Below are 27,595 nucleotides of genomic sequence, written 5' to 3'. Positions count from 1 at the left end.
AGACAGTCCGGCATGAATCCCGAACGTACATAATGTGCACATGCATATTGTGCAAAAAAACAAAACAACATTTCAATTTCAGCCTTTCAACGGCGGGTTCGACTCATCCCTGCATCTGCGTGCTCGCTGGCTGACCTGCAGGTGGTGGTAGTCGCTGTAGGAGTGCACCTCGTCACCGGTGACCACGTGGAACACTGAGTGCAGGCACTTGGAGGGGCTGGGATCCTGTTTGAACTGCTCCACCTGGTAGAGAGACGCACAGGCGGCAGAGGGGAGGTAAGAGAGGGCTGCAGCGCACCACAATAGCAGCCTGGTGCACGTTCAAAAACACGGAATTAGGAAGCAGGCGCGTGGAGTTAATGCATGGTAATGGACGGTCATGCTAATGTCTTGTGCGCCTCAATGAGTGTTTTGTTCATTTATTTAATACCGAGTCGAGCTCCTCAACCACGTTTTTACCACTATTACGCCTCAATTGGCAATTTAACTCCTTTCAACAGACTTCCTCAGTCATTTACTGACAATGGATTCATCATGTATTTCTTCTTATCTTAAATAGGAGACTAGCAGTAGAGAGTGCATGAGGAGCTATTCCGTATTGCGGTTGGCAGTCAGTGTTTTTAATGGTATGTTTACAAATGACAACCAACAATAGCACTACATGCAGAGCTTTTAATGCCAATGTGACATTGCAGTGTGTGCAGTGACACATACAGTGTGTAAAATAAACAGTCAATACATATTATATATATATGTATATATAAAGTCTTAAAAAACAGAACCAGGTGTTGTCTGTGCTTTGTATTCAGGGAATACTTTCAGGCTCCGTGTGTTTGTTGCATCTACGCGACCGGCCCCTGAAATTACAGCGGCGCCACCGTTTGTTGCGCAGCTATATTTATCACCCCCCAGCTGTCTCCATTTCTTTCTTTCCACCTCCGTTCCACCTGTCTCCTCCCAGCATTTTCTTTTGCTTACTCTCCTTTTTTCTTAGTTGCCCCTCTTGTTCTCTGTGTATCTTTTCTCGCCGCTGGCCACCTCTTTCTCTCTCTCACGTCGTGCGGTCAGAGCGGAGACCCTCCGTCCCACTTTTGCTGGTGATAGTGAGGTGATAGTGAGGGAGGAGCTACCTGTGTGAGCTAATGCAAAACAAAAAACTTGCATCTCATCAAACCAATGACCAGGCATCTCAGGATGCAACATTTGTCCCTAAACAACACCCACGATGCCACAGCCGGGCAGCCGGGCCCAGCTGCTGCTCTGCCGTGTGGTATTTGCCCAGCAGTGGCCCCTGTGTCACGCCTCCATTAAAGTGCCATGTTCTTGGTAAGTGTTGGAGACGGGGCCGCAACGAACGCTGTGTAATTAACCGTGTAAACACAGCTTTGTAATTAAGACAGTAGAAAGCTCTCTCCTAAATTAGGTCGTCAAGGTCGAGGCGGGGTGAAGCGTGTACACGCGTGTACAGCGGCACGGCCAGCTGCTCGGTTACAAAATGTTGTTGGTGAAGAAAAGAAAACCGCATTGGTTCCCTAAAAAGGCCGTTTCCTATTGACAGACAGCGGCGTGCCAGGAAGTTCCCCAAAAACGTCTTTGGTGATCAACAGGACGCCGGTTATTGAGCCCACAGGAGAAAAAGCAACCGGCTCCAGTTGTCATTTGCTATGACATGAAAGAGGAACCGGATGCTGAATACCAGCTCAGAAATGCACCTCTGGACGCTGTGTAATTGCGGTGTGCTTTCACGCAAACGACTCAGCCTAAAAGCAGGAGCTGAGTGTGTGTGGGGGGGGGGGGCTCAGCGCTCACCTTATCAGCCTGTCTCATGTAGCAGTAGAGGATCCCTCTCATGCACTTGACAGCGGAATGCTCCAGTTCATGCGTTCGCCCCATATCGTCGTCGATGCGTCTGCATAGCGGGGAGAACACACATGAGGGGCACAGGGAGAAAACACATTCTGCTTCATTCAGCTTCTCTGGTGTTATTGATGCTGTTCAACTTTATATTTTAGTCACCGATGTAATCACTGGGATTTGGCGACATTACATCACCGGCTCAACAAAGTCAGACGGGGCAAAAAAAAAACGCAAGAAATCCCACGATTACTCTTTTCATGTCCATCATTATTCATGACATTCAAGCTCCAGTGGAAGTCTCAAATAATAATACTGTATTTTTTTCATTAGAGGATAAACAAAGGAGCAATGCGGCGCTGTGATGATGTATGACGGTTGCCAGAACGAGCTGTCGTTGGATGTCGACTCGTCTTATTCATTTAAAAAAAGTAGTTGTGGGCTCATATCAGAAGAGCACCACAAAGCAATCATTTACTACAAGTGTAAAAGCAACCCTGGTGACTGTCAAAAGGAAACGAACTAGCAACTCTTTTGTTACAACGTGGCCTGAACAGTTCATCCGGAGCATTGACCAGTTGGTTAAAATTCAATGTGCTTTTTGGTTTTGTTTTTCCTCGCACGAGTATCATCCTAAATTGTGAGCATGGTCGCTCTAAATAAATGTGCTTTCCAGACAGTAATATTGCCCGGATGCCGCCCAGAGGTCAAATCGATTGTGGTTGCGGCGAGCACAGCGCCAGTCAGCATATTCTTAGTGGGGCGGGCAGATCGCCGATGCACATTGCAAAGGTCATGGTAACATTGACTTTGAGCATCGACAGAGAGACTTACAGTGGTAAGCGCAGCGTTAATCACATGTGTCTTTTAGATGTGACCCCCCCCCCCCCCCCACAACTCAAAAGTGATAGCAAAGGATACAGCGGGCAGCTTTGTTACCGGACTAGAAGTATCCAACGTTGTGATGAGCATGAGGTGACCCAACACTTGCTCAGGCGTTACAGTAGCACACCCAGCTCTTCAAACTTAATTAAGATTAATCAGGAATGCACGGCAGGTCAGAAAGGTCACAAGAAAATATTATCACCCACTCAATCACCCCCAATAAAGGGGCGCAGCTACGGGTGAATAGGAAAAAAATGTCAACTAACAAATATCACCGTGGAACTTCCACAGGGGATTACTACACATTTACCAGAAAAGCATGTTTAAATACGCAAATAAGGCTTTATCTCAGGACATTTTCAGGACAGAAAACTGAACATTGGATAAAGTTAAATTCCTTATTTAATTTTGTTGAAATTTTCAGGATTTTACAACAAAGAATTTACAACAAAAATATCCGTAATAAACTTATTCATCATGGTTTAAGTAGATTAACATTATGTTTTTTTCAATCAGCCAATGAGTAATGCCTGGACCAACTGCTGTAAAAACATTCAGAATATAGATGTAGCAATAGCAATAGCAATGTAACTGGAAAGGTTGGTGGATGTAAGCGCTTCTGAAATGAGGATTTGTACTTCAGACAAGATACTAAGCCATAAAACCTCCCTAGTGCATACTTACATTAAGTCTATTTTTTGCTCTGTGAATAAATACCTAAACGTTTAGAATGTTTTATTTCCACACATCTGAAAGAAGACGATATGGAAGCAAAATAGTCCAAAATGTAAAATTGATCAGTCAAGAATTATTAAATATTATTATTGAACATTACATAAAAAAAATGGTTACATAAAATGTAACAAAATCAAAAAGTAATAATTCTTCAAAACACAATAAAAATGTGACTGTGCAAGGTAGTGGTGGCAACTTATCATGATTAATTAGAGTAGGAGTTTCTGACAAATTTAGGTGCCACACACACACACACACACACACACACACACACACACACACACACACACACACACACACACACACACACACACACACACACAGCAGCTGGGCGTGAAGTAAGTAATGGCACTAGCCAAGCCTGTCAGATGAGAATCATCTTAATTAAATCTCAGTGACAATTCTAATAGGAGGGAGCCATGACTGATGACTGAGATCTGCCGCTGGTCCCATCACTGCAGTACTCTCTATTTTTACCCCTCTCCCTCTGTCTTCACCTCCATCTCATCACTTCTCTCTCTCTCGCTCTCTCTCGCTCCTTCTCCCCCCTCTCTCTCTGCTCGTTCCCCCACTAATCAAGGATGAAATGCACACATAGAGTGCATGTGCGGTTAATAAAGGAGTTTGTGTTCTTCTTGAACAAACAATTTCAAAAGTGTTTAAAGAGCAAAGCCTTCAAATGGCAGAGGCAGATTAGAGATCAGGGTCAATGAGCAGAGGAGACAGAAGGAGAAGCAAACCATGTAACTAAGGACTCTGCTCTAGAAAAACACCAGAAGTGATCTATCAATCCATTATAATGTCACTTTTACACAATGTATACATCCATATATATATATTTATATATATATATATATATATACACATATATATATATATATATATATATAATATATGCAATATATATATATATATATATATATATATACACACATATACACACACAGACATATATATATACACATATATATCTATATATACACACACATACGTATACATATCTATATATAGATCTATTTTTTTCGGGTCTTTTCAGCCTTACACTTTTAATAATTTGGTCAACATTTGAAAGTGTGATCACTTGGTTTTTTTGTACTTCTTGTAGGATATTATGTGTACCAATTAGTGCATGGCTTCAAAGACCTAGAGACCAGTAAGGCAGTCCAAAATCCCTAATCCCAAATCGTTAACGCAGATTGGTTTGGCGATGCAGCTTGATTTGCTGTACATTCAACTCTGCCCAATCGCCATGGATGATATGTGAGAGTGTAAATTGTGCTTTGTGTACTAACCGGTAAGCCATAGACAGCGCCCAGGCACTGGCAGCACAGTACAGGGAGTCCCGGACCTTGGCCTCCTTGCAGGTGGAGCATGTTTTGACCGGAAAAAGTCCGGTGGTTGGACTCTGGTAGTTGAGAATGGTCGTCTTGACTGGATAGAAAGAGACAAAGAGGAAGAAAAAGAAGACGTGTTGGTGAGGCGATAACTCTTGCAACGCTAGTATTATCCAATCACACCCACACACAGTGAAGGAAACACGCCTAACGCGCAACATGCTAGCTACAACTGCTCCACTCGCCCACACATTGGGTAAGACCCTGGTTTGTTTTGCCTCCTATACCCTCTGTAGCAGCATCACTCCCATCAAACACACGCAAACCTCTACTTTGGATCCAGGTTTAAGATGATCATGTGTCAGAGCAGACGTGTGCTTTGCTGCATGAGTCGGACCAGAAGTCGTCCCAGGCAGTGGATGACATGCGTCTATGTATTCTACTTACGGGAGAGTGTGTGTTTGTGGAGGGCGGAAATAGAATTATTATCCAGCTCCTCCAGGAGGGTCACAGCTTATTCCCGACCTGCGACCTTCCTCAGGCGGTGCAGCTGTTGCCTCTACTTCAACCTCCTCTCTGAATACATTCTGTCCATATTGAAGCTCGAATCAATCTAACTATGTTCAGGTCGGGCCACGATGGTTGGCAGACAATTTATCTTCTTCGATATGGGAAAACAAACGTTCAAGGATGTTGGGAAACAAACGTGAAGCCACTTAGAGAGGAGCTTTGTTTGTCTTATTTTGTCATATACGAGTGTGATAACAGATGGATGCCTAGTCAAGTCCACCAAGTGTGAACGGGGAAATGGAAAGTGTGAACCTCTGTGGGCGTGAAGAAAAGTAACAATTCCTGTAGTATATTCACTTGGTCTCGGGGTGCCATTGTTACTTAGATTGTGCAGCTGAGAGGAATAAGGAATCAGGAAACATTTATTGCCATAATATGTCAGACATACAAGGAATTTGACTTGGCGGTTGGAGCGTAACAGCAGACAGTACGACAATAAAACATGCATGAGGAATAAAATACAATATAATGCTATGGGTTAGTAGTATGAGTTTGTTTAAAATAAAAGAATAAAAGTTAAAAAATAAAAAAATAAAGTGCACCAGCGAACAGGAAGTGACGAGTGAAAAGTGACAAGTTAAAGTGACGTGTGCAGTATGAGGGGGAGTGACCGGAGGAGTGTTATAGTCAGTCAGTGGGGGACCGGCTCTGTTCATGAGCCCGACTGCCGACGGGAAGAAACTGTTGTGTGGCGGGAGGTCTTAGTCCTGATGGACCTCAGCCTCCTGCCAGATGGAAGGGAAACAAACAGGTTTTGTCCGGGGTGAAAGGGGTCGGCTACCATCTTTTTAGCTCGCTTCAGGGACCTGGAAGCGAACAAGTCCAGGAGGGACGGCAGATTGCAGAGCGGATGACACGCTGCAGCCTGCCCTTGTCCTTGGCTGTGGCTGCAGCGTACCAGACGGTGATGGAGGAGCAGAGGATGGACTCGATGATGGCCATGTAGAAGTGGACCATCATCGTCTTTGGCAGGTTGAGTTTCTTCAGCTGCCTCAGGAAGAACAACCTCTGCTGAGCCTTCTTTGTGATGGAGCCGATGCTCAGCTCCCACTTGAGGTCCTGGGTGATGATGGAGCCCAGGAAACGGAAGGAGTCCACAATAGTGATGGGGGAGTCACACAGGGTGATGGGGGAGGGTGGGGCTCCGTTCCTCCGGAAATCCACAACCATCTCCACTGTCTTCAGAGTGTTGAGCTCCAGGTTGTTCTGACTGCACCACGACACCAAATGGTCAGACTCCCACATGTAGGCGGACTTGTCCCCACCAGAGATTAGTCCACTGAGGGTGGTGTCATCCGCAAACTTCAGGGGCTTGACGGACTGGTGGCTGGAGGTGCAGCTGTTGGTGTACAGGGGGAAGAGCAGAGGGGAGAGAACGCGGCCTTGAGGGGAACCGGTGCTGATGGTCCGTGAGGCTGAGACATGTTTCCCCAGCTTCACGTGCTGCTTCCTGTCGGACAGGAAGTCTGTGATCCACTTGTCTGCAGGGGGAGTCGGGCACGTGCAGACGAGTGACTTTAAGACATGGAGTTGTTTAAGCTCCCTTGCTTTGTGGCGTGTGATCAGGAGATACAGGCCTCTTTTTCATTTGGGTATCAACTAGGATTAGCGTTAGCATGTTAATGTAACTTTGGACAAAACCCTGCATTCTCTCCAGTTCTTATCGGGGCTGACCTCGACCTCTGATCGCTCTCTGGCAAACTATTCGTACTAAAATTCAAAAAGTGGTTGGAATGACACGAGGCGCTATTGAAACATAGATGGTCGGTGTCAATCCTCATATACTTGCATCCTGGTCCTGTTCCTTTCAGACAGATATCCAACAAAGACATCATCTTGTTAGACATCTCCCGGTGCCATTCAATGAGCTGCGACAACGAGAGCTCGAGCAACACAGCGACAACGAAGCCTGGAAGTTTTGACGCTTTGTCACTCGTGCGGTGAACATAGCGGCGCTTTGAGCTGGAGGCTGATGCCATTGTGATAACAGGCTCGCCGTGGCGACGCAACAGCAGCAGAAATTATTATAATTCACCAGTCAATACTTCTTTGTTTATTTGTATGGTGAATTGCCCTTACGAACAATTGGCCATAGAGATTCTGAGAAATGACCCGGTGAACGTTTGTGGTTTTCATGGAGGAACGATGTTCGAGCGAAAATGGTTCCTGAATGAAGCCGCTCTGTTGAGTTTTTTTAATGCATCAGTAAGGTGACACAACACAACACAAATACAGATGGCACCACTGAGAAAAAATACATATTTTGTATTATGGTTCGAAATGTCCTTTTAAATGTCACATGATTCAACTACTACCTTGTTTTTCAATTACAGACTGCAACACCAACTGTGGTTTAAAAGCAGGCTGCCGCAGACGTCTAAGGCCTGAAAACCAGACAGCACCATGCGTTGGAAACCCCGTTGTACAGGGCAGCAATCTGAATCTAGTCATTATTTTACAGTTACCATGATGACTGGGAAGCTCGGCAGTTGGTGACGACCAAGGTCGTTTCTTCAGAGACAAATTTCAACGGGGGGGGTTTTGACTGTATTAAATGTTAAAGATGAACCAAGACGGTTTCGAGTTCAACAGAGTTCAGGCTCAGCGTTAGATACCGAGGTCAGAACAACGGATGAGAGCTCCGAATACGAACAGATTAGCACTTTCCAATAATATATGCTGAAATATTACAACAGAAAGCCCGCTGGGAAAGTCATTTATCCGTTTCAAAACCACACACACACACACACACACACACACACACACACACACACACACACACACACACACACACACACACACACACACACACACACAGTTACATACTCCTCTCCTGCAGAGGTCCCCTCACTGATGACTAATCTGTCTGGAAGGATCACTTCATTTTTCATCAGAACATTGTGGCGGTGCACATGACGGGGACATCCATTCTGCTCCGTCGATGGTTACGCAGCGAACGAGAGACAGGGAGGAGGAGACTGACAGAGAGAGAGACGGAGGGGGACAGGAGTGACGGAAAGACAGATACACACACACACACACTCTCTATGAGTGAAAAAAGGATAACGGAGACGGGCACTGGGAGAGAGACGGGGGCGTCAATTGTCGGCCTGTATCGGCGCATTCACTTGTGTGTGTGTGTGTGTGTTGGATATCGGTCAATTGAAGACAACGGCCCCTTCGGCAGTGAGATTTAGAGGTTGATGAGGTGAATCAGGCAGATAATTAATAAACCTCTCAGGGACTTCAGCTTCTCACATTAACTAATTTCACATGTGAAAAGGCCCACGCACATATACACACACACACACACACACACACATACACAAAAACTAGGCGCTGTTGTTTTGCACGTCATGTCAGCACGAGTGAGTCTGTGATTTGCTACAAGTCGGTTCACATGGAAGTTAGATGGATGAGTTAGATCCGTTTAAATGGTTGCAAAGGCAACGCTAAACTTACATATGGCCCCAACTCAGACCGATTTAAATGGGAACAGCTGTTCTACTCCTATTCTAGATCTACGGTGTCAGCATGGCAGAGCAATGATGTGCGAACACACACACACACACACACACACACACACACACACACACACACACACACACACACACACACATTAGAGGCATCTGGATTGTTAACTAGTAAAAGGACAGTGCCTTTGGGTACAGATCCATTCTGCATTGGTCTTCACGCTCTACAAAGACACGTCACACATTAGTTTCTCGAAAAATGCTATCCTTTTTTTAACCAAAAAAAACACAAACTTGTGGCAAGTAAATGAATTATTCATCATCATATTAACTAAGATTGATGTGATTTGTGCCCGTGTGTGTGTGTGAGCAGTCAAGCACCCTGGCCATTGGCTCAGGCTTAACTGACCACATGCAAACACATGACGCGCAATATGCCCTAAGAAAAGTAATGTCTAAATGTCAAATAAGTATGTAAAAACATTGATGCTGTTCAAAGTTAAAAAAAAAGAGAAAATTAATAGAAAGGAAAAATAAAAGGAAATGTAAATTCAGTTAACTTATTTGATGCTTTGTCGAAGAATTTGTGAAATGCAACTGAATAATCAGCAGTTCCATTCAGTTACTGTATAAATTAAGCATTTAAAAATCAACTACAGCCTGGAGGAAAGATTCATAATTATCATATTTTTTCACTCCTCAGAAATCGGAGAAATGTCTCATTTGCAGTAACTCGAGTCAGATAAAATAATTATATTTGCTTTTAAGGCTTAAAAGTCCTCATATGTTTTTATGTCAAACGTGTTTCACAAAATAAGCCCAGCATTCAGCGTGAAGGACTCAAAGGTTTCATCTTCTGCAGAACAGTGCTGCTGCTGTGCTGCGTCCCCATTAGACGCAGCACACGAGCGACGGCGTTGTTCAGCTTCACACTGCCAAGTTTCCCCCGGATGCAAATCAACTGTTGTTGGGAGTTTTTTGCCGAGCCATCCATCAAGCTAATGTCCCACTAAATCAGCAGCTAATGTCTCAGACGCACACAGCCTGCTCCGTTACAATGGGGCCATTGCACTGCACCGACAGGGTGGAGAAAATGAGAGAAGATGATGAGAAATAATACGAAGAAAAAAAACTACTACTGAGCGATGTATTAAAAAGGAAAAAGATGAACAAAGAGATGAAAGATGGACACGGGGAGATGGTTTCAATGCAGTGGCAACAGCAGATGCTACAGGGGAAAAAGGGAAATACACAAACTGTGATGTTCCCCCTCGCAATGATAACTTTGGTTTCTGCTTCTGCTGACGTCGTCTAATATTTTCTGCAACATGACATCTGCGACAGGAGGTACTATTGATGACATGAGATGTTATTTGCACTTGTTTGCAGAGAAATTAAGTTATTGTTTTTCAAGTAATTGTATTGCTATTTTATTTACAGTAAATAAATGATAAGTGTAAAAGTGTGGATGTGTTCTTATTTTAGAAGGAAACACTAATATTTTATATTCCTGAGACTTAATATATTGTAGATCAACATTCAATTTCCAAAATGGATTGTGTTGAAAAGTGTATTTTAAAATGTCAAGTAAAAATACGATCCGCAGAGTTGCACAGTATTTACAAGACGTTTTGTCTCTTACCGTAAGCAGTATGAGATTGTAACATTGTTTGATTTGAAATATACTGCTTTGGTCTTTTACTCCGGTGTTGCTCCTTTTGCCGTTTACCATGGTGCTACTGTGGATTGTTATTTTTTTCTAAAATGTCTCTGAAATGAAAACATAGCTACTCAAATGCACACATCAGGACAATGAGGTGATATGCATATTTAGATTAATATTTGTTACCGAAACCGATTTGTTTCAGCCTTCACCGGCTAAACGCTGCAAAAGTTGGATCATCTGAAGTAGGAATAGAATTACAATTTGACCCCCCCCCCCCCAAAATAAAGGCAGATGGAAAGAAAGAACACCAAAATGAAAAACAAGGAGCTCATAATGGCTCTATGATACGGAGAAAAACAACAACGTGTTTCCTCTTTCCCTTAATCGGTGCAGCCAGACGGCAGAGCGATGGGGCCTTCTGCCTCCAGTATTATCAGGAAGGAGCCAATGGAGTGTGACCAAATTGCCACACAAGCAGGGGGATCCGTGGAGGGGCGAGGGAACAAAAGAGCACGAACGAGCGAGAGACGGGGTGAACTTTCCTCCTATCGCAACAGCATCATGTGCTTCATTTGGCTGAGGAGCGACTTTGCCACAACAAAAGCAGGAGGAAGGAGGAAGAATGCAAGGGGTTCGATCGGTAATTGTCACCCCCATCCTCACCCCTCTCCAGCTCCTTTCCTCCCTGGAAGGGAAAGAAAGCAGGTGTATTGGCAGGCAGGTCTGGGTGCCGGCGATAACAATGTTGGCTTTGTTCCCCGCTGGAATTGGACAAGAGAGCTTTTCCCGCCGCCCAACACAACAATTAAACGAGCCCGGTGTTCAGCGCTGCGTGTTTCCCCGCATCCTGCGATCTGACCGAGGCTTTCCTCCCGCCGCAGCTATGGGTTTTTCCGACGCGGCCGATGCCTGGAGGCCGCGCTTGCGCTCGCTGATGCGCTCGAATCCGGTTCCAAACTGAGGGCCACACCTGTTGCACACTAAGCGCTGCTCATTGTGTTCTGTCTTTTTTGGTAAGAACACAAACACACGCAGCCTAATGAGCACCAAGCAACCACACACACACACACACACACGGCCTCCCTCTCCTCGCCGGGGCCGACCAACAAAGCGGCAGAAGTGTGGTTGTGTGAGAAAAGTAGTGCGTCGCATGAACAGGCCTTCAATCCACATCTGGGTTTGAGGAAGTCAGCTTCCGCTTTACTGTTTACTGCAAAAGCAAAGCTGAGGTTCCTCGTGTGGTTTGTGTCAGTAAATGCCGTTTTTTCTACCCCAATCTCTTTTTTTTTAGTTGCCTCTAACATTCCTGCCATACAGTTCTCACTCGCTGACACCTCGGGAAAACACAACGTGATCGATCTGAATCCCACAGATCCTGAAGCGTCCCGTCTGCGGATCCAGCACTGGTTACTAGAGGATGCTCTACCGTGGCTGTAAAACGCTGCAGGGCCTTCATGTCTTGTTCTGAAGGTACTTTCAGCTGCACTTCTAGCAAATTCCAGGTGGAAATATGCCAATTAGGTACATTTTTAACATGTCTGAGTTCAAAGTCACTGCGAGGAAAAGTCCATTCATTATGCATATTCAGCATTCCCTTAAATGTTAGACAGAGAAGCACTAGAGAGCTCCAAGGCTGATCTTTCTTCTACTACTGAATACAGTTAGTCACCATAAATGAAGGTACTTTTATCCGATATCTTCAACTACACACACACAACTGTGGACAAAAATGTATGATCACACTGCCTTTCTCTTGAAAATGAACACAAATAGAAGGTTTTTTTTTTTAAAGAGCACCTCCTGAGGTTTTCTTTTTGGGTCACGCCCGCGTTGGAGAAATCAGCGCTGATCCTTGGGAGCAGCGTCCTGAGCTGTGTTACCGGAATCTAACAGCCACGCTGAGCCGGAGGGAGCGCGCGACGCTGCCTTCTGCACGCTGAGCCAAACTCTGCCTTCTGCACGCTAACTTGTGCATCCGATCCTTCCTTTGTGTCGATGTCCACAACTGTTAAATTCTGTCAAGACGTAAATGGTTTTGTTTCACTGTGTCTTCCGGTTCAACGGCTCTCTCCGATTCCCCAATTTTTGAAACAGATTCCCGTTTAAAGTGGAGTGGAAATGGCCGCAACATCTTATACAACCTTCGGGTTTCTTTTTAAAAGAATCTTGGAGCTGGTGTCTTGGTCAGGTCCTGAAGCGAGGATGCTGAATGTTTAGCCGAGTGGCAGTCAGGCATGACTTCCCTTTGGGTCCTGGGGGGGTGCGGGGGGGGGGGGGGGGGCACTGGCTGGCACAGCGCTGCAGTCACAGCTGCAGGTAATTGAGTCATCAGCACTAATGTATATTTATATCTCCTGTGGTGCGGCTGGAGACTCTTCCGCTGATTACACATGCTGGGATCATCACCTGGAGCAGCTATTCGTCAGGCCATCGACATCCATCTTTAGATCCAACACACCACTCACCTCGCTCCCCTAAAGACGCAGGCTTTTCTGAATGAGGAAGGCATGACTTTGATAGCAAAATATGCATGTGGGAATTCATAAAATAATTAAGAATGAGCTCACCAACCCGAGGCTATTTGGTCATGTCTAATCATTTTAGAAAAACGGTTTGATGTTTTGTTACATTACTATGAAACCGCCTCATGCTGTTAGTGATCGTTGATACGCTGTTACTGACAACAACACATGTGTAAATATTCATTAATAAGTCATCTCTACATGCTAGTTTTGTGTACATAGTTCAGGGATGTGTAATCATCTTCTTTGTAAATGCTCACATTATAACTAGCGTGTGTGTGAATGTGCTTTTTTGCACGTGTGTTCGATGAGCAAATGTAATTTCTTTTAAACCAAACCACTTAAAAAGCAGCGTCACAGAAATATTCTGTAATATCAAGTGAACCAACTCACACTAACAAACACTCCAGGCGGAGTGGAATTAAATTCTTTGCCGGGTGAATGTTTTTGTTCCTTTGACGCCAGCGAACCCTCAACACCGTTTTTTATCTTGCCAGCTGAACAGCGGTTACTTACCAGCATTGTAGTAGCGATCCAGCTTCTCCCACAGGGGCTCGTCGTCGCGCTGGAGGTTCGACAGCTTAAGAGGTTCATAGATGGAACCTGTGGAGGGACAAATCTTTTACAAACAAACTTTTAAAAAGTTTTCCAGTAACAAATACTGACCTGCAGCCTATTTTGTATAAAAAGAATGCCATTGTTGTTTCATCGAAACATTAAAAGTCACCTTTGTTAACATTATGCGTTCGCGACTAAACTGTAACGGGGTTAAATAAATAAGAAATTTTCATCTTAGAGTTACTCAGTGATATGTTTTTTTAATCTTGAGACAATAGTTATTTCATATATTTGAATGTGTAGATTGAAAAAAAGGTCTGCAAGCAGCAGTCTTACTCACAATTAATTCATTAAGAAAATAGGAAGCAACACAATAGACACAAGCCATTAATAAACTCTGTTTCTCACTGCAAAGCATCACATTAAAAAGGGCTCAGCACACAAAACAATACCAAGGCCACAAGCTAAAGATTGAAAGGTTGTCGTTTAAGGAAAACCCCCATCTGTTAGACTCCAGTGAGATTTGCATTTTAATAGGTTCGACCTTGGGTCAATACCACAGGTACTGAGAAATTCAAATTCTGGATGAAATTAGCATAATTTCCATCAGCTTAAAAATTGCAGGGGACAAAGACAATCCATCTCTTTTTAAAGATAACACCCTCAGAGTATAAAGGAGGTCTAATATTCCTATTTTAATTTCTAACATGGGATCAGACAACTGTTGGTATTCGGCTGGTTTTGAACAGTCCCATGATTAACTTTGGAGATGCCGCCCTCTGACACTATTATGGATGCAGAATGTCGTATGACATGATTAATGCTGTACATTTATTTGGTGTCCCTTCTGGGTCTGCATGTTTACTGGGGAGGAACACAGAGATTATTCTTACGGCTAAACCAATATAAGACTATTAGACAATATTATCTTTTGGTTGCTTGTGATCACAAAACAATTAAGCAGTGCTATTTACGTAGACGTCTGCCACCTAATCAAGATGTACGGTACAATAACCTTCTAAAGTTTGGATATGAAATATATTTCTGCGTGTTCTGTACGCTGGCCGACTACATTGTTTTCTTCGGTTGTGCCGCAACTACTCACCAACTCTGTGCACTTTCCGATGAGGCCGGGCACTCGCGGCCACTGAAGCGGCCATTCTCAAAAGGTGAAATTAAGGCCAACCGTCTCTCTCAGCTAAATCACAAATCTACAGCAATTCACAGGAAGGAGTTAGTAGCACAGAAGTTAGATTTTGTTTTAAACATGCATGAACTCAACAATGAATTACACCCTGCTGGATGAAGATCGGGAACAGCAAGCAAGGAATTACAATGCATTGTATTTGCTTAGCCAACTATTTTGACCCTTATGCAGAGGCAAGAAGAAGTGCTGTATGAGGCAATGTAATTATGAGAAGAACTTCAGCAAAGCTCACTCGGACACATACAGAATACCCAAACGACAGCAGTTATTATGACAATGCAAGATGATTTATGGAGATAGCTTGTTTGTTTTAGCACACCAAAACAGAATTATGATAGCCGAGAAGGTAGACACAGACTAAGTGAGCACACCATCAGTGTTGTGGTACCGTGTCTATGAGTGAGTTTGGAAAGCCTTCATAATGTCATTTTGTCAGCTATTCTACAGTTGTTCTGGAGGTTTTTATATTTATCAGTTATTCTTTTGGTACCCCTCGCATTGATAACCTCCGTTAAGTTTTCTCACGTGGTAACTTTTCCTCATGCTGAATACCAGCTTCCACCACAGGCCCCAGCACTCACAACCTGCACCCCGCGTCGGGGGGACATGGGACAGCCCGGGGAGACCTGGCCAAAGGCTCTTAAAATAGTCCACGGCTGCTGCCCATTTGCACCTCTGACCTTTCACGCTTCTACCGTCACTGTTGTGGTGGACAAGTGAAATGGTCAAATCGGGCCGCTGTTGTTCCCGTGCACAGTGTGATAGCAGACGGACAGTTTCGCTCAAGCACCGGCGCGGCGGAAACGATCGGGCGCGTTACGCCGCACGGTGTCATGCGAAGTGCGGATTCTGACCTGATCGTTTTGATCGGGCTTTGAATTCCAAGAGCTTCCAGCCGACGTCTGCAATGCTCGCCATGTTTACAAAGTGTCCAATTTGCCAGAATGTTAAACGATTTCCGCTGTCATCCTTCGGAATAAAATGAAGGCAGCAAGGCTCCGGAAGTAAACAAATTCAAAGTGGCCTTTGAATATATACATTTATGACAGTAAAACAAATGAATGTCATGCCAATTATCATGATATTAATTTGTTTAAATGTGTTCACGTTACTTTCTTGTGAGCTTGATATTTGTAATTATTATGAAGTTCTTTTTCCACTTCCGGCTGCGCTCTTGTTAACCTTTTCTAGCTTGATGCCGTTTTCAACTTTCGAACTACGCGTCGAACGACACTGTCGTAAACGAGGAAACCCTCACATCGCATCGTGTAACGCGACCCTTACTCGGCGCATTACATCCACCCCTTTCCAAAACAACACATGCCGCCAAACGGACAGAAACATGTTAAACGAGCATTTAACCGATAGCGTTATTTAACGTTAATCGAGCGAAGCTTGGATTTCGCCGTGCCGTAAAGCGGCGTGCCGTAACGCAGCCATTGTTGTTGTGAGGAACTGTACCTGCACGAGAAGAAGGATGTGGATGTTCAAACTCAATATTTGGGCATTTTTGTGGCTTTTTGTGGGACAGTACGGCGCGTTTGCTCTTCAAGATGTAACGGCCGACCTTTTCGGTGCCGAAAATTACGGGACTGTGGCGGCGTTTGGAGACTTTTACGCGGATAAGCAGACGGACATCTTCATTATCAGAGGGCGTACGTTCACTGACGTTACTGTGCCTTCTGTCCTCTATGCTACTTAACCACTCGCACATGTTACCTATAGTGTTGTATGTTTAGGATATTTGCAGCTGTACTACTGTATATGTCTTCATAATCTGTCTTGGCATCCCTGCGTGCTAACAAGTCCTTCGCTAAGTTGTATTTCTTTGACGTGACGTTGGTATTTAAGCGTAAATGAGCTCTGACCGGAAGGACCTGCTTATTCTGACTCTACTGTTTCAGAGTCTGAGCTGGTGATATTCTTGGCTGACTCGAAAATTCCTTACTTCAAGCCCAAAGTTAACATCACGAAGGACATCTTCCCCAGGTACGTGTCACATACGGGTCCGTTTCTGTTTGCACCACGTCACACGTCCTGATTCCCCCCCCTGTCAGCACCGAGGAGGTGACTCACGTCTCGGGGGGGGGGCAATGTTGACTCTCTATGAGGGAACAGCCCCACCCTGTCGACATCTCTCCCTTTAAACGCCATTCTCCCTGTTGCAGGGACGCCGTCATCACCAGCGTGGTTCCTGGGGACTACGATGGAGACTCCCAGATGGATGTTCTCCTCACCACAACGATCCAGAACTCCAAGATGACCAATGTGTTCATCTTCTGGGGCAACAACCAGACATTAGGTAGAGCTTCAGCGGTGCAGGGTGCTGAGGGCGGGCGGGTGAAGGGTTTAACAGTTAGGGAAATAAACTGTGGTCTTATTAAGCAAACATATCAATTACAAAGTTTAAATAGTAAGTACATTTCATTATTTTTTAGTGGCACTTATAGCCTTCATTTTCCTGCTGACTAATAGCGTTATTAAGAAAAAAACTGTACCAAGACTAAACAGTATATAAAGATGCTGCCTAAAAGTCACGGTTTTATATGAAATGTTTGATCAAATTTGTACCTTCCTGATGGGCCCCTTTTGCCAGAAGACGTGCTCTAAAAACGAAAAAGAAATCATTTCTTAAAATAAGATTTCATCATGTGCCCAAATCAATAAATTCATCTTAAATTTTATTAAAATGATCTGTTGACATTCAAACCAAGTCAAAACGGTTTAGCCTGTTTTGACCTGCGCACTGATGTTCTACACTGTTTGGGTTTGTTGAAACTTTTCTTCTTGCAGATCTGAGTGGGAAGCTCATGCTGAACAAGAACTTTACGGATCAACCTCTTGTTATGGAGTAAGTGTCAGCCTGAGTGCCGCTTAGTTCATTCTAATGTGGACATTTTGCTCATGATTCCGCATGCAGAAAAAGTCACGTGTCTTATGTTTTGATTTGAATGTTCAATCAAGTTCTAAAATACTGTTGCATGTCAATGCATATGTTTTATTCATCTTTTATTATTATATATCCAGTCTCTGATGAACGTGCCATTCTTACCAGTTCGTTAGATACTCATGTCCAATCAAATAAAACTGTACACAACTGTATTTTAAATTATGCCGTCGCAAAATCAATGCAAATGAATGTGGGAAAGATATTTGGAATACTTTAAATGATGCAATAGATTATAACACCAAAGAAATGGATCTACGCCAGTCAGACAGTGTCAACAAGTTTATTCATCGTGAACGTGAAAGGCTGTTGCCTCAAGTTTTAAAATAGTGGAACTCTTCCCACAGTTTCAACGGGGACATGATCCCGGACATCTTCGGAGTCACCGATTCCGTACCGCCCCTATTCACCGAAGTGTGCTACCTCACCAAAAGGTAATGTAATCATTCCCAATCTCACTTTGAGTTGCCAATGTCTAACTGAAATGTGCAGCTTTAAATCCTGTTGTCGCCTTGTGGGATTTCCTCCCCTTCAGGGTTCAGCGGTGGGAGAAAGCGCTGCGCTCATCTGTCGACATGCGCAGCCCTCACTCCAACGCCTTCATTGACCTCAACAGGGACTTCACCGCTGGTGAGTCAAGTGATGTTTGAGCGTTGTGTATGAGATGAGTGAGAAAGTGAGAAATGTAAAATGCATACTCTCCGGTGAAGCAAACCTCCTGATTTTATTAACAGATGATTTTAGGATGATTAAGGGAAGAGACAGTAAGCATCCTATCGAGAATTTATTCAAACCACTAGGGAGTCATTACAAAGTCAACCACGTATAATTGTCTGGGATTAAACATTCAGCACATGTTTTATGTTTTCTATAAAGCTATTTCACAACACTGAGTTTATAAATGACCACTGCTAGCAAACCAACTATATTCACCTCTGCTAAACCCCTCTGTGTTGACGGCGCATTGTGCCACGATAGAACTACAACTTAAATCCCTTCAGCGTTGTTGTAATTTGTTCAGTGTTTCTCTTGATGAATCAATACGTGCCATTAATGTGAACACAAGAAACTGTCTGGATTGAGACCTTGAAACGGGGAGTAATTGTGCACGTTGTAGCCGATCGATATGATCCCGTTGTGCCGTGGTGGAAACTCATCCAGTACATTTAATTGCAGAAATTTTAAGAAACTTGAGCTTTACTAAACTTTATTTTTGGCTACCTTTTTAGAAAAATCCAGACGTCCCAAATCTTCTACGGCTTGTCACCCCTTACAAAATAGTGGCGTCCAGTTTGTGCCTCTCGTTATCTTTGACATGTCTGTGAGTTGTTATTTTTTCCCCAACTGTCTTCTTTCCTCTGCCCCGAATCAATTCACAAACAGATTTGTTTGTGATTTGTGACCTTTTGGAGGGGGTCAACAACTTCTACACCAAACTACGTACAGTAAAGTGCTACTTACTCGTTGTCACTTTAGTATTTTAGGTGCTCTATTAGCAGTCAACACATCGTTTTACACAGTGCAGTTCCAAACAGGATGGTTTAATCACAAAGGCAGATCCCTCCTAGAAAGAGGACTCCATTCAGGGCCTCCAAAAAGGCTCAGAATTATACTTCTGTGTGTGTGTTTCTTCCCAGTTTCCTTTTCCTCACACATTCAAAGAGTCCATGTCACATGAAAACCCTCCTTAGATTGGCAGACGTCAGTGTCTTGTTGCTTGTTGTGAGTCGCCGGGGACGTGCTATCCACGGGATCCCTTTGTTAGAAGATATGCTGAATGTAGAAGGGTAGTAATACATTTTCAGATGCTGCCTGGTTGACGGCTTCTCTCCAGACCGATGCCTTCTTCTATTCTCGTTTGGGACATTTCTTAAAAAACGAATAAGCTGTAGAGATTGTTCAGTTGGGAACTCACAGACATTGTCTTCCACGCGTTTTTCCTCTGGGGGAAACTCCAGGAACCAGGCAAGGGACCAAAACATCCGTTCACAGCCACCAATTTTCAAGTTAGTCATTTTCTTCACCAGTGACGGGAGAAATCCCTCCTCCTTGTTTTACAGCATCTGCCTCCTGTCCTTCAGGCCACCAAGTGCAGCGCTGTCACTTAGACTTATGGGGGGGATTTCTTTTTTTTTTTCCTCTGCAAACTAATCCTCGTGTTTAAGGTAATCAGAGAGGATTTAGTCGTGTCATACTCGCAGCAGGTATCTTCTTGTGCTGTGTGGTTTCATTCCCAGGGCTGTCACAGTTTAACCGGAGCAGATAATAATTAATATTTAATCTGCTGAGGTATTAGGAAATAGTCAATGGATTTTTTTTGTGAAGGACTTAAATATATTCTGGTAGCAATATTTTGTTTACCTGAAAACCCATTCTGTTGTCGTCCTCAGTCTGCGTGTCAACACGTCTTTCACTCTTTGTTTTGCACAGAAGTGATGGCAGTGATCTTTAAATGCTTGTGACTTCCCAAGTGTGTTCAGTTGGGTTCAGATCCAGCGTCCTCCTTGCGTGGCTCAGCTCACAGTCTGCAGGGAGAGAGTGACTTCAGGGTAACATTCAGGACATTAACAGGGGGGCGAACAGCCCATTTGCCAGGAAGATGTAGTGGAGAGAAGTAGCTCTCTCCCTGTGTGCTTCCGTCCGCATAGCCAGACCGAAGCGTGCCCTTCTAAGCCTGTTTGTGCACGTGAGCGCGTTTCAGCTGAATTTAATGTTATTGTTGTAATGCCCCTTAATAAGCTACTGCCACAAGCCAAAGCCTGAAAAAGACCATGTAGACCGTCAAAAGACGATGAGGTTTGTAAAGGTTCTATGGGGCAACGTCTCTCCTCCAGCGTAGGTCCTGACGATCTAAACGTTCAATCATTGCTTTTAAAAGGGAAGAAAAGAAGAGTATAAGCAGGCAAACACAGAACATCACTACCTGTGGGAACTTCTGTGAGCCGGTAAACATACAGTGTGTTTTATTGGATTAATTCCACTGGCGCAGAGTGATTAGATATGCCTTCAAATAGTTTAATATTTATGAATATAAAATGAATGAATAAATACACGTTAATCTTAAACATATTAATTAAGACAACTACAGTGGAGTTACTGTGAAAAATAAGTGCAAATTGCACAAACGAGAAAATGATAGAAATGAATAAATCTTATTTGAATTGAGCGGAGGCATCATAAAGGGCCCGGCAGATACTGGAGGGGCGTTATCAGGATTTTTTCAAATGAGTGTAGAGCAACGGGACTAAATAGGTCTACTAAACATTCAATCGCCGAACTAAGACTGCTAATGAATCTTAATGATGAGACACCGTGCCTCATTTTGAACGAGGTTTCCCTTTTGGGGAAGTTCCCCGTCTCTCACCTCACCGGTACAGTAATACAGGGAGCTACTTTGTCAGCGGCGTCCGAGGAGGCTGAGGGCTGTGTCACGGACCTTGTCCCCACTCTAATTTCAGTCCAATGTCATCGCTGTAAACATACCCATGGTAGTGTATTGGCTGGCCTCCCTCCATCAGCACTGCCAGAGAGGGAAAAAGAGTCTGGAATTATTTCCTGGCCGGTGTCAAGGCCTCATTTAGCCCGCTCATTGTACTCTCCAGCCAGCCGACCTGGCGACGGCGAGGCGCACAGGGCTCATAATCTCTTTTTTTATTATCGCACCCCTGCAGCCGGCGTCTTTAACTGTGACACATTCACAGCAGCTTTGCGTTAGGGCTGTTTTGCCATTTGTTTTGTCTCCCTACTCGCACATTGAGGGATTTCAGGTCTCCTCAAGGAAGTTGGATTGCGCCCCCTTAGCTCCTTCGATGAATGTTGCTCGTCGATAATACGTACACAATCTGGAGTGTAAGCAAAGACGGGACAACAGGGTGGATAAAACATAAGGTGAGAGAATTGGCTGTGGCTTTGCACATATCCACCGGGAGCGTAAACCACGTCTTCAACATTTCGCTGGTCTAATTGTTAGCACCTACGGTGTAAATAAAGTTTTTACAGTAGACTGCTTTCTTTACTTTGCACCATGCAGGCAAAGACATCATTAAGCATCGAGCCGGCTTTATAGACAAAGTCGTCCTGTTGTGGGTACTCCTCACCGCCGGGACAACTAATTAGCAGGAAAAGCGCTTCAGCAGGACCGCCAGTAGGTTGAGATCTCAGCGATACACTGATGTGAGCGGCCGCTTCCACGGCCCTCAAAGCGGCCGCGAGCATCAGAGGCCAACGACAACGGGAGGTGTGCTTATCGTTCCTCCGGTGCCGTATTCACCCACAGTGCATCTATCTGCAGTTCAGGCTCACGGTTGGCCCACGGGGGGCCCCTTCACAACACGTGACGTAAGAAAGAGCCCCCGCGAGGCAGGAAGCTGTCTGCTGCAAGACGCAAACTCCTTTTTTAGGGGGAAAAAGGCAGTAATTGCAAAGTAATTATAGATGCCATTTCGCGAGAAGAAAAAAAAAAACACGCAGAAAGACGGCGATACTGGCAACACGGGTTCCATTGCTAGGCAACGGGCATGATAATGCTCTGTGCAGCATCCAATTAAATCTGCTCTGTGTCGAAGTGGCTTGTTGATTCTCTCACTAATAATGTGGTGTTGGGGGTAAGAGAACAGATTTGCCACCTAACAAGGGGCAGACAAGGAGACGAATTGATTATACAGGGATTCAGTCGGATGGCAGAGTCTGGCACTTTTAATAAGCGTTTGGTAATCAGGGTGCTGTCACAGACAGAGAGACACTCAACCGGAAGTAGAAATATCGCACACGCGGCGGTTAATAGAACGGCCAATTCCTTTATCTATCAATGATAATGATAATAATGTATCATTGCTTCCCAACTGTTTGTCTTTCTGTCTGGGGTGGCAAAGCCGTTTCCCTCAGGCCAGCTGTGGCCAGCTGCCAATTGTTAAATGGCCTAAAAGCTTTTATTTACAAGCCTAGTTCAATGCCATCAAATTAAGTACCACCCAAATAATGTATGGGTGGAAGCGCCTGATCAAATAACTCTGTTACATAATGGTGCAGCTGTCTTACAAAATGAATAAAGATTGATGATCTTGTCTTCTTCTGTGATTTAAATATATTGATCCAAAATAAAAGATTGCAGAGGAAATCTTTATCCGATGAACAGTAGGACCATCGGATTGGCAGAAGTGCTCGAGCAACTAACCGTAACGGCCAGGTGTTTCTCCAGTATTTAAGTTTCCACATCTTCTATTAAACCACCATAAGTGAGCAGTTACTAAGCTGTGTTTGCGCCCTGTGGATAAAAAGCCAAAACAAAACACAATTCATTTGGCTGTATTCAAAAATCTAAACCGTCTACGCAAAGCGGAGATAAATCAGCCACATGAAGCCGAGGTCTTCATCGAGGCGTCACGTGCATCCGCTGATGTTCCTCGCGTGGTCATTTCTCCACATCATCGTGGACTGGAGCGCGCTCACGGCCGTGTTCGGGCCGCCTGCTGCAACGCGCCGGTCCCCTTGAGGTGGCTCGTTTGTGGCATTTCTGCCTCCATGAACGCTGGCAAAAGTGACGCTGCGTTTTTCTTTTGGTGAACATGATATTTTCTTTTGCGGAAAGCATGAATAGCAGGAGCGAATGAGGCAGAACATGGTGAGCACTGGCACGGCTGCCTGACGTCATACTCTCTACGCATGTCAAGTAGTGAAAACTATATGAATTCCAATAAAAAAAAAAATCATGTACTGATTCAGATTTATAGCAATCTGTGTAGAACTGAAACACACTTTGTTCCAGTCAAATGAGCTTTACTATGCTTGTTATTGTAGTTTGGTGATGAGTTTCTATTTACACACACGCACATGCATGTGTGGCATAAAGAAAATGAGCAAAATAGGGTTGAAAGTGTGTGTGTGTGTGTGTTTGTTGGTACATATGTGTATGAGAGGGTTTGGCCATAATCCTCCCCGTAGCTACTGCACCTACGTTGTTCCCTGTAATGGTTTTAGGGGATTATTTCCTCCGGGAATAGCATTGCTCCATTCTACGCCGGCGTGTTTTTGCTATGTTTGTGAATGAGCTGTTTTGATAGATCGGGGGGGGGGTCGCTCAGTGTGGAGTTACAGCTGCGTATTGGCTTAGAGACGGATTTATTCCGCAGAGCTTTCCACTTTGTTCCTGGCCTGGATTCTGCATTGTATCTGAGTGTGTGCGTGTGTGTGTGTGTGTGTCTGCGTGTGCGTGCGGTGGTTTTGTGAGGGGGGGGCAGTGATTACTGTAAAGTGCGGCGCATGTGCACCGTGTGTGTCGCTGTGGTATTGACTTATATTCATATAACTCAGAGTGGTTGCCATGACGCTGAAGGACATCAGTCAGTCTTTCTTTAGATGTTGTGACAAATTTAGTCTGCTACGTTTTAACCTTTTAAAAAAAACTAATCTGTGACTGAGAACGCCATTGGAAGAGAATCTCTGAGCCCCTCTGCGTGACGTGTTAACGGAGGGGGAGAAATTGACTGCCATATCTCGCTGCATTAACAAGTGAAGTGTGCATGTCTGTGACGGGACGGCTCACCCGGACGGTTCTCGCTCAGTGGACAAGCCAGCAGTGCAAATCTGAAGGTTCTCTCTTGCTCCTTCTTTCGACGCTCAAGGAAATCGTCTTCGTGGCCGATGGGCAACTTTGGAAAAGCTTGTTTCACAGTCCGATGGTGCCTTGCAGGTTCTCATATCGACGGAGGGGGTCCGGGAAGATTTTAGGCTGCATCCGCACTCTGTTCCTTCTGGTATACGTTAAACAAAGTCCCGTCTGACATTGTCTATTTTGGTGCTTTGTCTACTTTGTCTATTTAAGACGACCACACTGGAATACGAATAGCACCCGTTTAAGGATCCCGTCATCGTTTCATTATTTGACATGTAAGATATTAATCTGGACACCAATGGGCAGTTCTTGTATGAAGGTTAAAGACGAGCAGGCGTTGTCGTGCATCACGACCAACGAGGCTGGATAGCAAGTGTCCCTTAAACTGTTCGTCTTCCTTGTTGGTATTATCCAAGTTTTGCACAAGGCAGACTAAAAGCCTGCCGGAGGGCCGACATCATGTGACCCGCTGGGATTCTAACTGCAGCAGCAGGTCAAGTGTGACTGTAGGCAGGACATGAGGACAACAGCTGGTGTCAGAGACAAAAACTCAGTAGACTAAATCCTGCATAAGTGGCTTTTCTTTCTTGTGTGAGCACTTTTTCTTCTGTCCCTTCATTGAACAGAGGCAGCAGGTAGCGATGCGCGGGACTTTTCCTGGTCTGTCTAGTTTCAGAATAACCTTTTTGCCTCCCGTCTGACTCTCAGCGTGAGAGGAGCATTGCCTCCCGACATCTGTCGCAGGCAGGGTGTGGGTGACGGGGCTGTGACATTTGCTTCAGAATACTGTTCCGCCCGTCCCGCTGAGGCCCGGATCAGTCCGAGGACGGAAGACGGCGGGGAACAGAATCGATGCACACAGGACATGCATAGAGGGCTTGACTTGGCCTATGGCAGGACGGTGGACAAACGTACGTGGGACACACAAACACATAGAGATCCACCGGCAGGCGCACGCTGTGCTTTCCCCTCATATCGCAACATGCAAACTGGATCACACACACACACACGCACACTCTGTAGATGTTGAAGCAATGACTTCAGCAAGCACAGTGTCCCTTCTTGAGCCCATCTCCCCATGAACCACCCGGGAATGTACATGGGCACAACTGTGTGTGTGTGTGTGTGTGTGTGTGTGTGTGTGTGTGTGTGTGTGTGTCCCTTTGCCAGCCAGCCAGGCGGGGACAAGAGTCACAGCTTGTTGACTGAGTAACAGGCTAACAAATGACCTGCTCGGGGGCATCAGGGACACAACAAAGCGAGAGGGTCTGCGATGCTCTTGCGCGTCTCCCCTCCGTTCCCCTTTAAAAAAAAAATATATATTTATATCGCTCTGCCCGCACCCTCTCGCCTTCTCCTCCCAAATTTCAACTTTCCGTTGCCCTGCCAGCGGGCGCGTGCAGCCCTAATGGCCCGCACCGTGGTCGTGAGCGAGGTGACGGCACGCTCGCACAAACACACACGGCATATCAGCCGCTAATGCAGCGCCTGTCACATCCACTCTGCTGCGAGGCCTTTTACAGGTACAAGGAGGGGGGTGTAATACCGCCACCGCTGCTGTTGTTGCCGTCCTTGGATTGCCTCGGCATTCCAAGCGCAAGAAAGGTTTCAGGGAAGAGAAGGAGAGAGGGGACGAAGAGAAGGACACCAGAGAAGCAAAGGAGACAGCTTCAGTTGTGAAAGGAGTCGTGCAGTCATCAGATCATAATATATAACCCCGGCCCCGCCCACCACAGTGGGATCAATAACGTCTCTCCACTCACGGGCTAACGCTTCAGGGGGGATAAGGCAGGTGTATTTCATCTTGTATTGTTAATAATCTTAAATAATCTTTCACCATTATATTATACTCAAATCTACCTTGCTGATTGTTTTTTAAACTACTAAAATACAACAAATTACTCTGTTTCCAACATTCTTTCATTGAACAAATTGAGTTGAATCACAAAAGGCTGCAATAAAAACCAGAATGACTCATTACACTTTACAGCACAGCTTTGCACTGAAACGCTCTTTCAGAGAAATCACTCAATAAATCCCCCGAGTTCAGTACGTCGGCCTTTTTACGACGTGCTCACGGCACGAAGGACGATAAAGGAAATGATACATTGTGCAGGGGATGTACATCGGTGTCTCCCCACCCTAATACTGGAGGAGGGCAGAGAGTGCGCGTAGGAGTCTTGACGCCCCCCCCCCTTCCTCCTCACCCCCGATGATAACCTACGGGAGACGCTGTACAGGCCGTAAGCCTTCAGCGACTCTGTGTCGTGACTTGTGTTGTGAGTCCGTACGGAGGCCCAGCTGGGACCCGACACCTCTGACCGCCACAGCCAGGGAAATGTCACGTCGCTTTCAGAGTCGTTCATCCATTTAATTTGTTTGAGGGTTAACAGGAAAAAATGACATTTTCAGCAGTACGTTGAAGTATTTTGTTCCGTAAGGGGTTTCCGCTCCGGAAAGCCCCCCCCCCTCTCCTCCGTGGTGACAATTTTCACCAAAGTAAACGTCTAATACGAGTCGTGTCTTGCGCCTTCCACCGCTGCCCTTTCGTTTACATTTGATGCAACAAATTCCGGCGTCGATGTGCTTTGTTGCAAGCTGCAGACCTGTGGCCAACTCCCCGTGCTCACCTCCTGGCCCGCGGCGGATGGCGCTTCTGTTCTGCGCGCCCGGGCAGAGAGGAGCCGATGAGGAAAAGGAAGCCGATGGCGAGACAAAGCAGGGCGATAGCGCGAGGCCCCCGCCCGCCGCTCTCTGCTCTCCTCAATGTCAGAGTCCTCCCTCTGCCGAGGCACGGCACCCGTCTAGCACCACCCGATCTGTTTATGCCCAGGCTAATAGGAGGCCTGCTTTTTATCCCCATACTCCGGCTCAACATAATGGAATAGAGAGACATAATGCTGCTGTAGTCAAACAGTCAGTGGGGGCCGTTAAATTGCTTCCAATCCCCTTAACAAATCTGATGGAGAGGCTATGAATAACTCAAGGACCGCTCATCTCCCCCCTCGCTCTGCATCTCTCCTCAATTCAAACCCGAGTATCAACTCGGATTAACTCACTTTACCGCACCTTTTAATCGGAGGTTGAACTATTGCGAGACTCCAAACAGACATTGCAGTGGTTTGTCCATAGACTCTGTGAAAAGTTTCCCCAGGAATTTAAATTTTCTCCCCGAATGGACACAGAGAACAAAGAATTGGCTCCAGTCTGAGATGACTTGTTGAAATAACTGCA

At 45.1% G+C, this 27,595-nt stretch overlaps 2 protein-coding genes across 5 annotated transcripts in view; one reads left to right on the top strand and one right to left on the bottom strand.

The window, feature by feature from the left end:
* Positions 1 to 15,845, bottom strand: part of phkb (phosphorylase kinase, beta) — a 68,592-nt gene extending 52,747 nt beyond the window's left edge. For 2 of the 4 annotated variants that reach the window (XM_040168031.2, XM_040168022.2), the window contains exons 1-5: positions 15,659 to 15,759; positions 13,556 to 13,642; positions 4,767 to 4,905; positions 1,810 to 1,909; positions 136 to 243 (exon numbers count right to left, since the gene is read on the bottom strand). In XM_040168031.2, the coding sequence (XP_040023965.2) occupies positions 136 to 243; positions 1,810 to 1,909; positions 4,767 to 4,905; positions 13,556 to 13,642; positions 15,659 to 15,722 (498 nt within the window). In that variant the 5' untranslated portion in view covers positions 15,723 to 15,759. Of the gene's footprint in view, positions 1 to 135; positions 244 to 1,809; positions 1,910 to 4,766; positions 4,906 to 13,555; positions 13,643 to 14,702; positions 14,809 to 15,658 lie in introns of all 4 variants that reach the window. The other 2 variants (XM_040168041.2, XM_078084912.1) reach the window with 2 other exon arrangements.
* Positions 15,846 to 15,997: 152 nt separating this feature from the next.
* itfg1 (integrin alpha FG-GAP repeat containing 1) overlaps positions 15,998 to 27,595 on the top strand; it is a 95,292-nt gene continuing 83,694 nt past the window's right edge. The window contains exons 1-6 of the mRNA XM_040169035.2: positions 15,998 to 16,459; positions 16,709 to 16,793; positions 16,973 to 17,106; positions 17,598 to 17,655; positions 18,099 to 18,185; positions 18,287 to 18,381. Of these exons, the coding sequence (XP_040024969.2) occupies positions 16,282 to 16,459; positions 16,709 to 16,793; positions 16,973 to 17,106; positions 17,598 to 17,655; positions 18,099 to 18,185; positions 18,287 to 18,381 (637 nt within the window). The 5' untranslated portion in view covers positions 15,998 to 16,281. The remainder of the gene's footprint in view (positions 16,460 to 16,708; positions 16,794 to 16,972; positions 17,107 to 17,597; positions 17,656 to 18,098; positions 18,186 to 18,286; positions 18,382 to 27,595) is intronic.

This window comes from Gasterosteus aculeatus, chromosome 12, assembly GCF_964276395.1.
Source record: "Gasterosteus aculeatus chromosome 12, fGasAcu3.hap1.1, whole genome shotgun sequence".
In the NCBI taxonomy this organism is placed as follows: domain Eukaryota; kingdom Metazoa; phylum Chordata; class Actinopteri; order Perciformes; family Gasterosteidae; genus Gasterosteus; species Gasterosteus aculeatus.
This window is presented reverse-complemented; position numbering and strand designations above follow the sequence as displayed.